Raw genomic sequence first — 15319 nt, forward strand, 5'->3', positions numbered from 1 at the left:
GCCAGTGGTGTAACCTCGCTGGGGCTGTTTCCTCAAATGTAAAATGGGGATGAGAGTTGTGCTGTAGGGAGGATTTGCAGAGTTCTGAAGTGTTCTGGCTCATCTTAGGCTGCACACTTGGTAGGCACTCAGAAAGAGGCCAGTAATCGTGGGAAGGAATTATTTCTGCCATTTTAGGGGAAACGTCCTGAGCTCTGAATCTACACTTAATCATCTGCGAAGCACTGAAAAATACTGAAGCCCAGCCCCACCCCTACAGAATCTGCTATACTTGGTCTGGGGTGGGGCCTGGGCATCACAATTTAAAAGCCCTGCAGGTGACTCCAATGTGCCAACAGGGTTAAAAACACTGCATGGACGTAGAGAACGGACTTGAGGACACAGTGGGGGGAAGGGGAAGCTCGGACAAAGTGAAAGAGTAGCATTGACATATATACACTACCAAATGTGAAATGGATGGCTAGTGGGAAGCTGCTGCATAGCACAGGGAGATGAGCTCGATGCTTCGTGACGACCTAGAGGGGTGAGGCTCAAGAGGGAGGGGATATGGGGATATATGTATACATATAGCTGATTCACAACATTGTAAAGCAATTATACTCCAATAAAGATATATAAAAAACAAGACAAAACAAAAACACTGCATGAAGGCAAAGGTGCAAAGGCATGGCATCTGGAAGGGTCTTGGCCCCTGGGACAGTGAGAAGTAGCTGAGGTAGAGCATGAGGAACATGGGCATGGTGGGGAGGGCAGAGCTCAGGGGCCAAGGTCTCTAGGTCCTGGACCTCAGCCAGGACTCTTCACTGCCTCTGCCTTATTTGAGGTTGGAGGTGAAAGGGTGTCCCTGAGTTCAGGCTTCTAGCTGCCACACTGATGTCCCTTGAGAACCTGCTCTGGCCTGGCTGCTCTGGCCCTGGGCTTCCCATTCTCCAGGAACCAAGCCCACTGAGCCACACTGCTCTTGGCCTTGTCCCTGACAGCAGGCTGGAATGCCCCACACTGGGGTCACTCCTCACCTCCTCCTCCTATGGCCTCTCCCCTGAGCCACACAGCAGGGGTGCCAGGAATGGTGCTGAAGGTGGCACAACCTTCAGAGACACTGTTTTCACTGTGGCCTTTATAAATGATGACTCCTGGAGCTGTGAAACCAGAAGTACTGGCAGCGACAGTCTCCTGTCCCCATTTCACAGAGGGAGAAACTAAGGCCTGGGACAGGATGTGACTGAGAGCTCCATGAAGATAGGAACAGGGCCTGTCCTTTCCCACTGCATCCCCAGCACCAGCCTGGCACACAGTAGGTCTTTAGTGAATGTTGAAGAATGGATGGAGGAAGGAATACAACCAAGAGATGACTTTTCTGAGAAAGGGGCTCTGAGAGAGGCCCCAGCTAGGAGGACAGGAGAGTCCTGATTTGGGTCCAGCTCTGCCTCCAATGTGCTATAAGAACTTAGGAACCTCCTGGGACTTCCCTGGTGGCGCAGTGGTTGAGAATCTGCCTGCCAATGCAGGGGACACGGGTTCAAGCCCTGGTCTGGGAAGATCCCACATGCCGCAGAGCAACTAAGCCCGTGAGCCGCAACTACTGAGCCTGTGCTCTAGAGCCCATGAGCCACAACTACTGAACCCGCGTGCCACAACTACTGAAGCCCACGTGCCTAGAGCCCGTGCTCCGCAACAAGAGAAGCCATGCAATGAGAAGCCCGCGCACCACAAACAAGAGTAGCCCCCGCTCGCCGCAACTAGAGAAAGCCCGCGCGCAGCAACGAAGACCCAACGCAGCCAAAAATAAATAAATAAATAATCAAAAAAAAAATAAAAATAAAAAAGAACTTAGGCACCTCCCTACCCCTCCTGGGACTCAAGACCCTAACAGAGCAGGCCTGGCTCAGAGGACCCATCTCCCTGGATAGCAGAAGTTCCTAGAAGGTTCCCTCCATGTCTCCTAAGCTGAGACCCCAGCAGGTTTCCTGGACTTGGAGATGATGGTTGCCTGTGTTGCAAAGTCCCTGACCTGGCCTGCTCTGCCTGATTCTTGGCCTGGAAAAACACTCTGTGTAGCTTGGAGAAACTTGTTACAAACATCTGATTGTCCCTGATAAGATGAGATAATGAACTTCCGGCCGGCACTGCTCAGTTCCCTCCTTGCAAGCCCCACATTAAAATTCCAGACCAGAGCAAGGGGATTTAAGTTGGATTACTGGATGGGGTCCAGGGAGAGAGGGACACTGGAGTGTGGAGGGGTCCAGACCCCCAACATCCCTCCCTCCATATGTACTCAGGCTGCAAACAAATGTGGGAAAGGAGAAAAGAGCCAGAACTTGATTAAAAGCAAATTTAAAACGTAATTAAGACCAAAGCTCATCTTGAACAATTAGGACCAAGGCAGGAAAAGGACAGTCCTCTCCTTCGCCTGGGGATACGGACAGAAGCATCTTTTGGGCCTGGAGCTGGGGGCGCTGCAGTAGGGAAAGTTCACTGGCCAGGAGACTGCTGGGCTCCATGCACACCTCCGGACTAATGTGGGCAGTCAAGGGCCTGGCTTAGGGTCAGAGTGACATGGGTTAAAATCCTGGCTCTGCCATATCCTGGCCTAATGCATGGCATGTCTGAGTCTCAGTGTCTCTCTCAGGGGGCTGCTGTAAGAATGACGCGTGACAGACTCAGCACACGCTGAGTACCTAATCAGTGAGTGCCTTTTCCTATCATTCCTCCCTTGAGAACCAACTGTATACCAGGCCACGGGTGCCTGGGTTGCAGACTCAGTGGGAAGGAGGCAGACATCTGCACTGCCTCACCGGGCAGAGTCTGCCATGTGGGGTATAGGGAGAGAGTTCGGGTCGGAACCCCGGGCTTTGGGTTCCCCCACCCCCAAGCTGTTCATCGAGGAGTGGGGAAAGGAGCTTGGGGAACGACTCCAGCCCTGTGATGCTCAGAGGGGATGGGCAGGGGCTGGGCCTTGGGCTCCACATGGAGAGGGCAGGTCGGGCATCTGTCATTGCCACCACTCAGCACCCCCTGGCAAGGCAACTCGTCCTGAAGCTGGGGTGGGAGGCAGGCCTAAAGGCATGAAGGGTGCCCCTTCGCAAATCTATCAGATGGTTTCGACACAAGTTCAGGGCTGGTGGCCTGGGCTGGGGGGCGCAGCAAAGCAAGGAAGTAGTGGGCAAACAGGGGGTCTGGAATGAAGCAGGGAGAGAGAGACTAAGAGACAGAGAACTAGAGAAAGGAGGGGAGAGTGTCCAGGTGGTGCCCAGTTCTAGGAAAGGCAAGGAGGTGGGACATGGCGTGCTGGCTGCGTGAGGCAAGCAGATGGTTCCTACAACCAGGGGGACACCTTTGGACCCCCACAGGGACGGCCGGCCCAGCTAAAGGCTTGGCTTTGCCTCCTCCCCATGACAGTTCACTCCTCCAACTGTCCCCACCTGTGACTAGGAGATCGCCAAGGTCAGGCTGGGCCCAGCTCTGGGTCCTCCGGCTCCACACTGGGTGGGAGGCCCTCAGGGCCCACCTCCTCTGGTCCCAGGAGGCCAGCCTTTCCCTAGTCCATGATCCCAGGTCACACAGGGGCAGGCAGGGGATCTCAGGGGGACAGTAGGGCCCAGTTCCTGGAGAAGGGGGTCACAGTTCCCTCCCTGGGCCTGGATGTGGTGGGGGTTTGGCTGCTCTGACTTGACCCTGCCAGGCCTCTGGCCCGAGCCTGGGCATGACATGTGAGGCCCTGCTCATTAAAAAAAAAAATAGCTTTACTGAGATACCATAATATTCACCCACATAAAGTACACAATTCAGTGTTTTTTTTAGTGTATTCAGAGTTGTGCAACCATCACCACAATCTAATTTTAGAATATTTTCTTCACCCCCAAAAGAAATCCTGTACCCGTTAGCAGACACTCCCTATCCCCTCCCTTCCAGCCCTAGGCAACTACTAATGTACTTTCCATTTCTATGGATTTGCCTATTGTGGACATTTCACAGAAATGGGATCACACAATAGGTGGTCTTTTGTGACGAGCTTCTTTCCCTTAGTGTAATGTTTTCACATTCATCCATGTTGTCGTGTGTATCAGTACTTCATTCCTTTTAATTGGACTCATCTCTTTGACAAAGGCTTGGGCAACAGCAGTTATGCCTCTGATCTGGGGGAAGCTTGAACCCCCCTCCCTTCTTTACTGCACAACCTGCCCAGGGCACCTTGCATCTCGAGAAGCCCCTTCCCACCTGCTCTCCCTGGGGTGGGTTGAGTACCGGGGTCTGTGGGCTTCATAGACCTGGTCAGAGTGGACCAGCAGGTCCTGTAATCTCACAGGACCATGGTGCCTTGGAGCTCACAGGCACACTCAGTATAGATGGGCAGACTAAGGCCCAGAGGGAGGCGGAGAAATCGTGGGCAGAATTGGAGCTCCAGCTCCCAGCATCACGTGGCCTTAGCCTTCTCTGCAAGGCATTCAGGGCCCTCCACACTCCCTCCGCCTCAGCCTGCAGCCCACCTTCCCAACAGAAGGGAGAGGTGGGGCCTGCCATCATCATATCCACACAGGGCCCCCGAGGCCCCAGGTCACCACTCACGCAGCCTACTCCAGATGAAACTATCCCGCTCCTACCACAGCTGCCCACGGTCCCCGTGGTACCTTCTGCCAGTGATGGCCCAGCCTGAATTCAGAGGGCCAGGAGGGCTGTGTGCTCATGGTGGGTGGGGACGTTGCCCTCACAGTGCAGGCCACTCTGCCTGGTCTTCTCTCAACCTAAACAACCGCACCTACCTTCAGGGCCTGCACCTTCCTGTCCAGCAGGCTCTCGATGTCCCCCGCCACCTTCTCCACCAACTTCTGAGGCTCATTCTCCTGCACCTCAAACAGATTCCTGTTGTCTTTGTAGATCTGGAAAGAAGCAGAAGCCTGGGGTGAGGCCAGGGTGGTCCCACATCCCCATGTCATGGTGCCCGTATACCCTCTCTGCATAGCTCACCACAGAACAGTCCTCACCCCCACCTCAACCCTGGCTTTGGCCACTGAGAGAGAACAGGGAGGTCTGGGGTTAGGCCCAGTGCTCTGATAGACTTGGAAGAAGTGCAAGGCCATGAGCTCCACAACTTGCATTGGTTGTGTGTGTTTGGTGGGACAAGGTTGTCGCCACCTTCTCTGGGACTCAGGTTTCCTCCTCCAGGGGCCGTAAGCAGCACCTCCCTGACCAGCTCAGGGTGGCTAAGAGCAGCAGAGTGGGGAGGGTGGGCTGGATGGGAGGCAGGGTGTCGAGGGGAGATGGAGCCAATAGACAACACATTGTATACCACATACCAACAAGAAGATGCTCTCACACCCACGTGTGTACATAAACCCACACATTCACACATGCATCACACACACAGCCACCTCTCCACACAGGCTCAGGAATCAGTACCCCCTTTCGCTGGTGCTCCCTCAGGGCATTTGCAGAAACTACTGCGGGAGCTCTGGGTGCCCCTAGGGGCTCCTCTGTCATTCTGGGCACAGAATATGGGGGCAGGGACCAGGGAGAAAGAGGCATATGGGGGGAATGAATCTGCCCTCTCCCTCTTCCTTGGGGGGGGTGGGGTCTGCCTGTGCGCACATGCACTTGGGGGTGTAAATCTGACGGTCTGCATCTGCATGTGTGAATGTGTGTGTTATGGCTCGACGCACATCCATCTGTGTGCACGAGCCTGAGTGTTGGGGTGGGTGGGGTTAGGGCCACTAGATAAAGCCTGGGGGCTGTATGGGAATTGTAGAAGCAGGTTTCTGTGGGCGTCTTTGTTCATGGCTGGGGTCTTGGGTGTGTGCACGTGCATGTGTGTGTGCATATGTGTGTTTGCATTGCACACCCCTGCATGTGCCTCTGAGCCTGAATGAGTCCATGTGTCCATCCAGGTTACCCCAGGAAGTCCGTGCTGCAAGCTGGCTCCTTCACCAGAGGTCACAGGCTGGTCGCCACAACTGAGCTGCTGCCACCAGACTTTGCCATCAGGCTGTGCAGAAGTGGAGGGATGTGGAGAGACACAAAGAGGAGGTGATGAGGAGGAGATAAGGAGGTGGGAGAGGCTGCTGATGAGAGACAGACAGGCAGGGGAGATAAGGTCAGTAGAGTGACAGCCAGATGAGGGGAGATAAAGGCCTCTGGCATCTGACAGGGGGAGGAGGTGGGGGACCGGGTGCTTCCAGAGCCCTTGCTCTGCTGCCCACCCAGCGCCTGGCAGTCCAAGGGTTAAAGCACCACTCAAAGCTGGCTCAGGCAATCTCCTCCTCCCACCGCCCCCCATCCCTCCCGGCTTCTCTTTTCTTTTTGTCCTTCTCTTGGAACAAAATAATTTGTGGTGAAGTCGCTCCTTCCCACAGAGAAGCAGCGATTACAGGGCGAGTCGCAGGCTTGGCTACACGGCCAGGGAGGATGGAGGCCCCAAGTGGGCACCAGGCCAGGCTGTTCCCTGGGCCCCCCAGGGCCTGCCTCCGGACAGAGGCCCCCGGATGGAAGACAATGATGGAGGCTGAGGCCAAGGAGGGGTCAGACCCTGGGGATCACTGAGAAATGCAGGGAGCCTGGTGCCTGGTGCCCACTGTTGGGGAAACCGAGGCTCAGAAATAGGAAAGGATAGGTCAAGGCCACACGACTGTGAGTGGAAAAACCAGTCACCCATCTTCCCTGACACCTTCTTCGCAGGTTTCAAGACATTAAAAATACACCCTTTCCCAATCTTGGACCATTGCCCCTGGGTGTGTTGAGGCCTCGTCTCAGCCGCACTGGCTGAAACCTCGGCTGAGCACACCGTGGCCCACTGGCGTCAGCAGGGGGCACAGCCACCTGGCTTCTCAGGGCAGGGGATAAAGTTCCCATAACTGACTCCCCTGTCAAGGTCATTCCCAGGTGCCCCAATCAGGGCTGTCCATAGTGGCGGCAGCCCTAGTATTGGAGGCTGGACCATGCAGCCTCCTGACAACTCTCCTTAGGGAACCTGGGGGCCCTCCCCTCTGCGTCCAGGATGCCCGTTGCAACCTGGCATGGTGACTGAACCAGGGCTCAGGGGCCGCAGAGGGAGTGGGTTTCCAGGTGGCAGGGTCACACCAGAGGACCCTGACAGTTGATGCAAGGGCTTGGAAGCAGGGACCCTGCTAAGAAATACCCCATCTCTGAACCTCAGTGTCCGATCTATTAAATGAGAGAATGGCTGTCCTCCCCTCACAGGCGGACCAAGGACCAAAAGATTCATGCCATGAGGAGCCTATACTTTTGTCACTGCTGCTATCGTTTAGGATCACCAGAATTCTGCAGAAGGAATCACAGTCTCCTCCCTGCCTCCACTCTCTCCTGGCTAGATCTGCACACTTAGGATCCAAAGTCATCGGCTCCCATTCCTGGGCAGGCAGCCTTGGTCTCCCTGGGTCTGCCCGCCTCCAGCCCCACCCAGGGCCTCCTTGGACAGCACCCCCTCCATCAGCTATCCTGTCTTTGTCCCCAGCACCTTGGCCTCAGCCCTGGTGGTGATAACAGGGGAGCCTAGACACAGGGACACCATGGATAGTGTACAGCCATGGCCAGCTCCCTTCCATCTCTCCCCAGGCACCAGGCCTGTGTGCAGTGGACCGTCAGCCAATTCATATGCCCAACTCCATGTTCAGAAGCAGAGCTCTGGAGCCAGCGTGACCTAGGTCTGACTCCACCACTTCTGCCTGCAGGTGTGCTGTCCCTTGGAGCCTGGGGCTGCATCTGCCATGCTTTCTTCCTGGGTCTACCCAAAGAGCCACCATGACATCCTTCTGCTGGGCCCTGGTGCCAGCATTCGAGGCCTCTCCAGCTCACTGACCTGGCACTTGCATGCAGGTCTCTGCGTCCCTAGCCCATGCTGATTCCCACTGCTGCACTTTTGCTTACGCTGTGCCTACTTCCCCTCCGCCTTTCCCCACTTATCTAAATCCTCCCTAGAGTGAGGGTAGGGAAATGGGCTAGAAGGAGTTTCTGGTGAGATGAGGGCAGAATTCCAGAACTGCAGAGGCTGGTTGAGCTACTAGCCAAGCCTGTCCCCCAATCCCAAATGAGCCCTTGAGATGCAACAGCCCTCAATCCTTCCATGCCAGGTACCTCACCCCTCTCAACATTCCCCCGGACCTGCTCCAGTTGTCCCTGTCCCCTAGGGTGGGGCCCTGAGCTGAACCCCGTGTCCCAGAGATCCAAATGACACAGCCCAGCAGATGGTCCCACCCTGGGGGATAGGTTATCTCTCCACTGATGTGGTCCGGGGAGGTGCTTTCCACCTGCAGGTCCAGGAGGAAGCCCAGGAGAGCCCAGGGCAGCTCCAGGGCATAGCCAGAGCTGGCTCCCCTCAACCCCAGCCTCTAGCCTTGGTCCCTGGGGTCAGCTCGGAAGCAACAGGAAGACCAGGGTGCACCGGGGGCAGGGCCTCAACAACCACAGCAGGACTGCATGCCCACTGGTGTCCTCGGCCCAGAGAGGCAATTGGAAAAACCCAACGGCCCCCACAGCAGCGCAGCCTGCGTGGCCCCCGGCTCTCACAGGCAGCCGGACCAAAGAGAGAGAGGGGGGCCAGCAGGTCTACAGGTTGTGACAGCTCCATGCCAGCCATGAGAGAGGAGATGGGGAATGGTAGTGGCACAGGGCAGCAGACTAGGGGACAGGCTGGCTGGAGCCAGGTGGACATGTGGGGGAGGGCAGGAGACACAGCGACAGAGGGGCTGAGGAACAGGGAGAGCGGCGGCAGCTGAGGCCCTGAGGGATAATTCAGGAGGCTGTTTGCAGCTCCTCTTCCCAGGAGTTCCTGGCTCCCCCATCCTGTACCGTATACCTATGGCCAGTGCTCGCCCGGGCATCCTCCTCCCCTTGAAGGCACCCCCTACCAGTTATCAAGACCTGTCCTTCCATGTCTCTCATCTCCCACCCACCCACTTCCTGCAACGTCCCCCTCCCCCGACCCCCCCCGCATTGTTGGCCCCGACCCCAACCCTCTCTCAGCTCTAGTAATTCTTTTGTTAGGCAGCATGTCTGGCCAACCTGCCTTTTGGCCTCGGAATTTCCAGGGCCTGTGGGGGCCAAGGCCTCGTCAGGGGCCCCAGGCCCTCTGCCTAGCCTCCTGCTTCCATAGGTGTCCCTACATAAGGGGGAGGTGAGCATGGAGGACACTTGGAGGAACAGTTACCTTGGACAGGAAGCTTGGATTGCTTGCAGGGGCAGATGGAGCCAGCCTCATCCTCACCAGCTCCAAACAGTCCTGACTGGGAGGGGAATAAGATCTGAGGCACCTGAACATAGAGACAGCCACCACAGGAGACAAAAGGCCCCAGAACCAGTGACCTGGACAGGCCCCCATCAGACTGTTGAGGCATTTTGCTAAGTCCCAGAAGGTCAGCAGCAGTGGGGCCTGGACCTAAGCCAGCACCTAACCTGCCCAGGGAGAGGAGGAAGGTGGGAGAAATGGATACGGAAAGGAGGGCAAGGACGGCAAGGGAGAGGAGGGGAAAGGAGGGAAGAGGGACTGTGGAGGCTGCAGATACAGCCCTGTTTGCCAAGTGATGGCTCTAGCCACCCAAGGGCAGGTGCTTCACAAACTTGACCTCGCTGATGTACAACCCCTGAGGAAGGAACATTCTGATCACGCCCGTTTAGCAGATGGGACACTGAAGGCCAGAGAGGATATGTTACACGGCAGAGCTCAGATAAGAACAGTCTGTCTTATCCAAAGTGTTTGCTTTAGGTCACACTCTGTGCAGTTCTGTTCCCTGCATTTATCCCCAAACTTGAAGGTGAGGCACAGGGTATTAGCTGGGAATTTGGGGGGCCTGAAAGGGGCCTGGGCGACCCAGAGTGATGCTGAAAGCCTGAGGCCCGTGGAAGGCAGGAGGGCCATTCTGGAGGGGAAGAGGGGGAGGACCAGCAGAACCAGCCTGATCAACTAACCAACCACCCAACCCTGGGAGTAAAAACAGGCATGCGTGCGAGGCTCCTCTCTGCAGCGAAGGTGAACGGGCCCTAATCTCTGGAAAATTAAATCAGAAAGAAAATGGAACGAGAAAGATTTGATGCAGGCTGGGCCCTGCTGCTGCCTGTCTCCTCAAAGGCCCAAACTCAGCTGGGGGTTCATCTGGGTGCCTCAGCATCCTGCCCCCTTCCCCTGCCCAGGGTGCTGAGCAGGGCACAGGAAGGGTGGGGGGAGCCGAACCCCATGATATGACCTTCCTGGGGGATTTTCTCTTCTCCAACCCCCTTTAGCCATGTCTCAGTGTCTGGTCCCTGGTATTGAAAGGAGCAGCTGGTAGGAGTTTTAACTGCCCAGCCCTCACGTCAACAGGTCCCTAGAGATGGTGGGCTGGCCTCCCTAGGCCGGCCTGCATGGGCAAGCACTGGAGTGGCCACAGGCTCTGGGGTTGGAGACAAGGGCCAGCTGCTATAAGGGGTACACTTGTGCCAGTGATCAGGGGAGCCTTAGGTTGGAGGATAGGGGGCTCATGGTGGCCCAGAGATCCTGAGCTGGGCCAAGAGGGTGGTGGAGGGATGGAGGGACTGGTAGTGACAAGTTCAGGAGCCCCAGTCAGTCAGGGCAATGCTGGCCCCTGCCCTCCCGCCAGGCTGCTGCCCCTGTCTCCTGCCTTCGTGAGGAAAATCAAGGGTATTGACATAGCTACTAATAATCACCCTTGAAGACCATAGGGTGGATGGAGTAGCCAGGTACCTGCAGACCCTCCCACTGAGAGCACTCAGGTCAGATCCAGGACAGGCTGCACATCCTGGATGCTCCCCACACCCAACCAACCTGAGCCCCACAGCCCAGTTCCCTTGGGGCCGCTCACAGCAGGTACACGAAAACCCTGACCCAGCTGCTCTAGGGACACACCAGGCCCTGGACTGTGTGTGTGGCAGAAAGTTCCCTGGGGCAGGGGTTGTGGCCCTTCTCTGGCCCACCTGGTGTGAGGCTTACAGTAGGACAAGGGCAAGGGGCCCCCAGAGCCCTCAGAGCACACAGTCGGCGTACAGGCAGTGGGTTATGGGCCACCCGGCTGCACGCTTCATCAGCTGCTGACAATCACCAGCTGCCACGTTAGGGTCCCACATGGCCATGCCACCCTGCCACCATCCTGTGGTGGGTTGGCTCCACAGTTAGTTAGCTGTATGTGGTGTCACGTCACAAGCAGGGTTTGTATATTGTAATGCTGGTTGTCACATTATTAATAACTAACCTTCATATTGAATAGGGATTTCCTAGAATGAACACTCTGTTTAGAGAGGGTCACAGATGCCTACCCAGGCCATTACAGTGTGGCCCATGATGGGCTATGATGGAGGACACAAAGGCAGTGTTGACCTGGCTTTCAGGAGCAGATGAGGATGTGGCCCTCCTTGGTTGGTGGCCCATAAATGGCCCCATCTCCTCCCCACCCCCACCCCATGTCCTTACATCCCCACTGGGGCACTCATGTTCATGCCACAGGATCTTGTTGGGGTCTCTTGAGGCTGGGGCAGCAGAGATGGACCAGACCTTGTCCCTGCCCTCCTGGGACTCACCACCAGAGGGGACAGATGTCCACTCAGACTGCTAATGGCAGAGGGGTGGCAGTGGGGAGGGGTGTTCAGGAGACATGTGGGAGTGAGACTGGCCTTCCTGGGGAGGGCGGGGGCTGGGGGTGTGAAGGAAAAGACTGAGATGGCTTTTCAGGGGAGAGGCCATCTAAGCAGAGTTTGAAAGGCTGGGCAGGAGTCTGCCAGACATGGGGGTGACTGGGGGATAAGGGACTCTAGGCAGGAGTAATGGCAGGTGCCCTTGGGCTGGGAGGAGGGAATGGACTGCTCAGTGGCAGGAGCACAGGGGCTTGTGGGAGGCAGAAGGGAAGCTGTGGGGACAGGTTCTGACAGGAAGGGAGGTAGATACCCAGGTGGCGGGGTGTGGAGTGGGGGGGGTCCTCAGGGACGGAGGGGGTGTAGCCTAGATCACAAGGTGAGAAGGCCGTGGTGGTTCCATGGCCACTTGGCCCCTAAGGGGAAGCTGCTAGGAGTTTTCACCAGCAGATTCTCTTTGAAAAACTCACAGGGCACAAAGCCCCCACCGCCACCCCCAGCAACGCCTCCCTGTTTTTAAAGTTAAAGTTTAGTTGACTGTCATCCATTACCGCAATTAGTACATTATGTCTAATTATGCAATTAGTGTAAAAAGTGCACTTGCTGCTGAGAATGGGAAATTACGCTGCCTCGTTACACTGTAAAATCCATGTCATAAAAAGGCTCAATCTCTTGTTTTTCAAAAGACACACAACTCAGTACAAAACAATAAACCAAATCCTCCCAGTTGAGCTAGGGCCAGTCTGTGCCAACCTCTCTGCACTTGCCCCCATGCAGACCCCCCACCTCTGCAAGGCCCTGTCCCATGCTGGCCCTGGGGCAAGGCAATGACCCACCACAAGGGAGCGCTGATGCGTGGCCCACTCCTAGGCGTGGTCAGTGTTTGCTCCTCTGAAACAGATTTCTAAACTGAATTTCTAAACTGACTTTAAAACCGTGGCAATTCTGATTATCCACCTGTTATTCCAGACCTGATTGGAACATGGCCTCTAGTATTAAGGCTTGTATATATTAGGTGAGAGTGTCCTGGCCTCTACCCAGCTCCGAGAGTGAGAGGCAAGGTTCCTGAGGGCACTACTCCGAGGTTCCTGATGGTGCCTATGGGGAGAGAGGCATATTCCAGCTCAGAGGAAACTGGAGGAACTTTCTCACACTCGAGGCTCTCAAACTCTAAGAGCATAGTCTGGATAGATAGTGAGCTCCTCATCACAGGAAATATGCAAGCCCACCTGTCAGAGATGCTGAGAAGGGATTCACCCACGGTCACCCTGCACAGTAGCTGGACTCTAGGCTGCCATCATTAAATAACAGCATTCCCATGGCTGTGTGCCTACATGAAGCTTGCAGTCTGTGACTCTATCTTCCCCAGGTTCTGGCTCCCTTGGTGGTCAAGGGGCTATCTGGGGACAGGTGGGAGGGGAGAAAGGAATCTGACAGGGGTGTCTCCCTCCCACAGGGGTGACAATGCCAGATGGCCAAGTCCATGGGAGCTGGGGACAGGGCACACTCTTGTGACTTCAAAAGCAAATGCTTCACGGTCAGGTATCCATCACCCACCACCCAGCTCCAAGGTCAGAAGTTAAAGCTCGAGCATGGGCTGCTCAGTGCCTACCTAAGAAGCCCCCTCTCTGAGCCCCTTCCTTCAAGTTCCCAACACTCCTTGAATCCAAGGTGCTTGACCCAGGCCTGGTGGTGGGGTGGTGCAGTGTCACGAAGACTCCTTCCCAGCCAAAAGTCTGCCCTGACCTCATGGGGGAAGGTGCATGCAGCTCCGGCAGCTGCCACTGCCAAGCTCAGGCAAGGCGTTACCAGAGCAGAGAAACTGAGATGTGGAGCCCTCAGCATCCCGGGCCCCTTGGGGCACGAGAAGCCCTGCAACAGCTCCCACCTGCAATGTGCGCACCATCAGTTCTGGGTGTACTGAGGTGTCGGTGCTGTGTACACCCCAGTGGGAAGCACTTTCTGAGAAGGCAGCCAGATTTTGGGGAGGGACAGGGGCCTGGACCCCACTATAGGGATACCAGTTGCCTACACTCAAGGTGTGGGTCCCTGGACAGTCCCGGCCTTCACGCCTTTGTCTACTCAGGTAATCCTGGAGAGCGGGGGAACTGTGTCATGGCCCAGCCAGGTGGACCTACCATGGAGACTCTCAGGGCCCCCTGTCCTCTTGATTTGGTCCAGGATAGCATCAGGATTGGGGAGGGGGTGAGCCCAAAGTGAATCAAACTACAGGCAAGATCTGGGGGCCCCTGCTTGCTCCCCCTCCCTGATCTGGGAGCCGCCGGCTGTTGAAGCAGCTGGGAGGGAAGCTGTGCCCAGCATGCCAGCTGGCACGGGGGAGTGTGAGTAAACATACCCGCACTTTCCCAACTCGCAGAAGTCGCCGGGTGTCGCCGGCTGGTGTGGGCGCCCATGTTTACTCGAAACAGATTGTTTGTGCCTGCGTCTGGACCCCCTCACCGCCCACCCTGGCTCGGCTCCCTCCTGCTGCCTCCCCACTCAGTGGCCCTGCCTTCCTTCCCCCAGGACTCCTCAGCCTCTCAACGGCAGAAGGACGAGGATGGTGATGACAGGCACCCCCAGGCCCATGTGGTCAGACAGGGCTCAGCGCATAACCCACTGAGTCATCCTCATAACGATCCTAAAAGGCAGGTACAATTACTGCCCTCACTTTACAGCTGAAGAAAGCAAGGCTCTGGCAGGTGGAGAAAATGGCTGGAGACGGTAGGCAGTGAGTGGAGGAGCCCTTGATACTGGGCTCCTCAGACCCCTGTCATCAGTTCCAGGCTCCAGGGTCCCTCAGTCCCACCACCCCCCCAGACAAGCCCAGTCTGCCCTTTACCTGGGTCACTACCTTGAGCAGCCCTGGCCCAGCGTGGTCTCAGACACAGATCCTGCCCTCTCCCTGACACGACAGCCCCAGGAGAGAGTCCAGGGCCTGGGCACTGGCCTGTCATCTGGCCTCTTCAACCCCTTCACCTCTGAGTCTCTGTCTTCGGCTCTGTAAGGCCTGGTCTCTCCACTCTCAGGAGCAAGAGTACTGGCAGGGTGGGGTGAGGGCTCTGGGAGTCAGGTTGGACAGAGGTTCCAGCAGACCCCTGGTGGGCCAAGGAGGGCTCCTACTCATTTCACAGAGCCGGTTGTTATCAAGATCTCATCTAAGATGACTGTCCTTCAGCCCAGAGCTGGCAGAAATTTACCCACATAAACACCCTCATGATATGGATTTGAGGCTGGGCCTGAGGCACAGTTCCGAAGGCCAGGGAGCAAAGGACAAAGTCGGCTTCTCTGCCCGCGTCACCTCCATTCCACCCCTCCTAGCACTGATAGCCCAGGGTGGGCAACCCTCTTCAGGGGCTGGGGCAGGGTTCTCAGGGACTCCACAGTGGTCAGAAACCAACCTTTCCTCAAGAGTCCCTAGGGAGGTTTCCTGGGTGGGGGGGCCTCATCAGATTTTTCTTCATCCATCTCCCTCCCTTAGCTGCGACAAGGACACCAGGAGGGCACCCTTCTTATCTCACAGATGAGGAAAGTGAAATACCAGGAAGGTCAAAATCTGTCCAAAGGGGAGACCTTCCCACCCCCGAGTCCCCTGCACTCACAGCTGAGAACTGGCTAAAAAGCCGTGGGTCTGAATCCCTGCCCTGCTCTTTTTTTTTTTTTTTTTAAATTAATTAATTAATTTATTTATTTTTGGCTGTGTTGGGTCTTCGCTTCTGTGCCAGGGCTTTTGCTAGTTGCGGCGAGCGGG

General features: G+C 56.2%; 1 protein-coding gene across 7 annotated transcripts in view; it reads right to left on the minus strand.

The window, feature by feature from the left end:
• CACNA2D2 (calcium voltage-gated channel auxiliary subunit alpha2delta 2) overlaps positions 1-15319 on the minus strand; it is a 139107-nt gene that overhangs the window by 66212 nt on the left and 57576 nt on the right. For all 7 annotated transcript variants that reach the window (XM_082413115.1, XM_082413117.1, XM_082413114.1 and 4 more), the window contains exon 3: positions 4761-4877. In XM_082413115.1, the coding sequence (XP_082269241.1) occupies positions 4761-4877 (117 nt within the window). The remainder of the gene's footprint in view (positions 1-4760; positions 4878-15319) is intronic.

Source organism: Balaenoptera physalus (assembly GCF_965194825.1).
Source record: "Balaenoptera physalus genome assembly, chromosome: 11".
Lineage (NCBI taxonomy): Eukaryota > Metazoa > Chordata > Mammalia > Artiodactyla > Balaenopteridae > Balaenoptera > Balaenoptera physalus.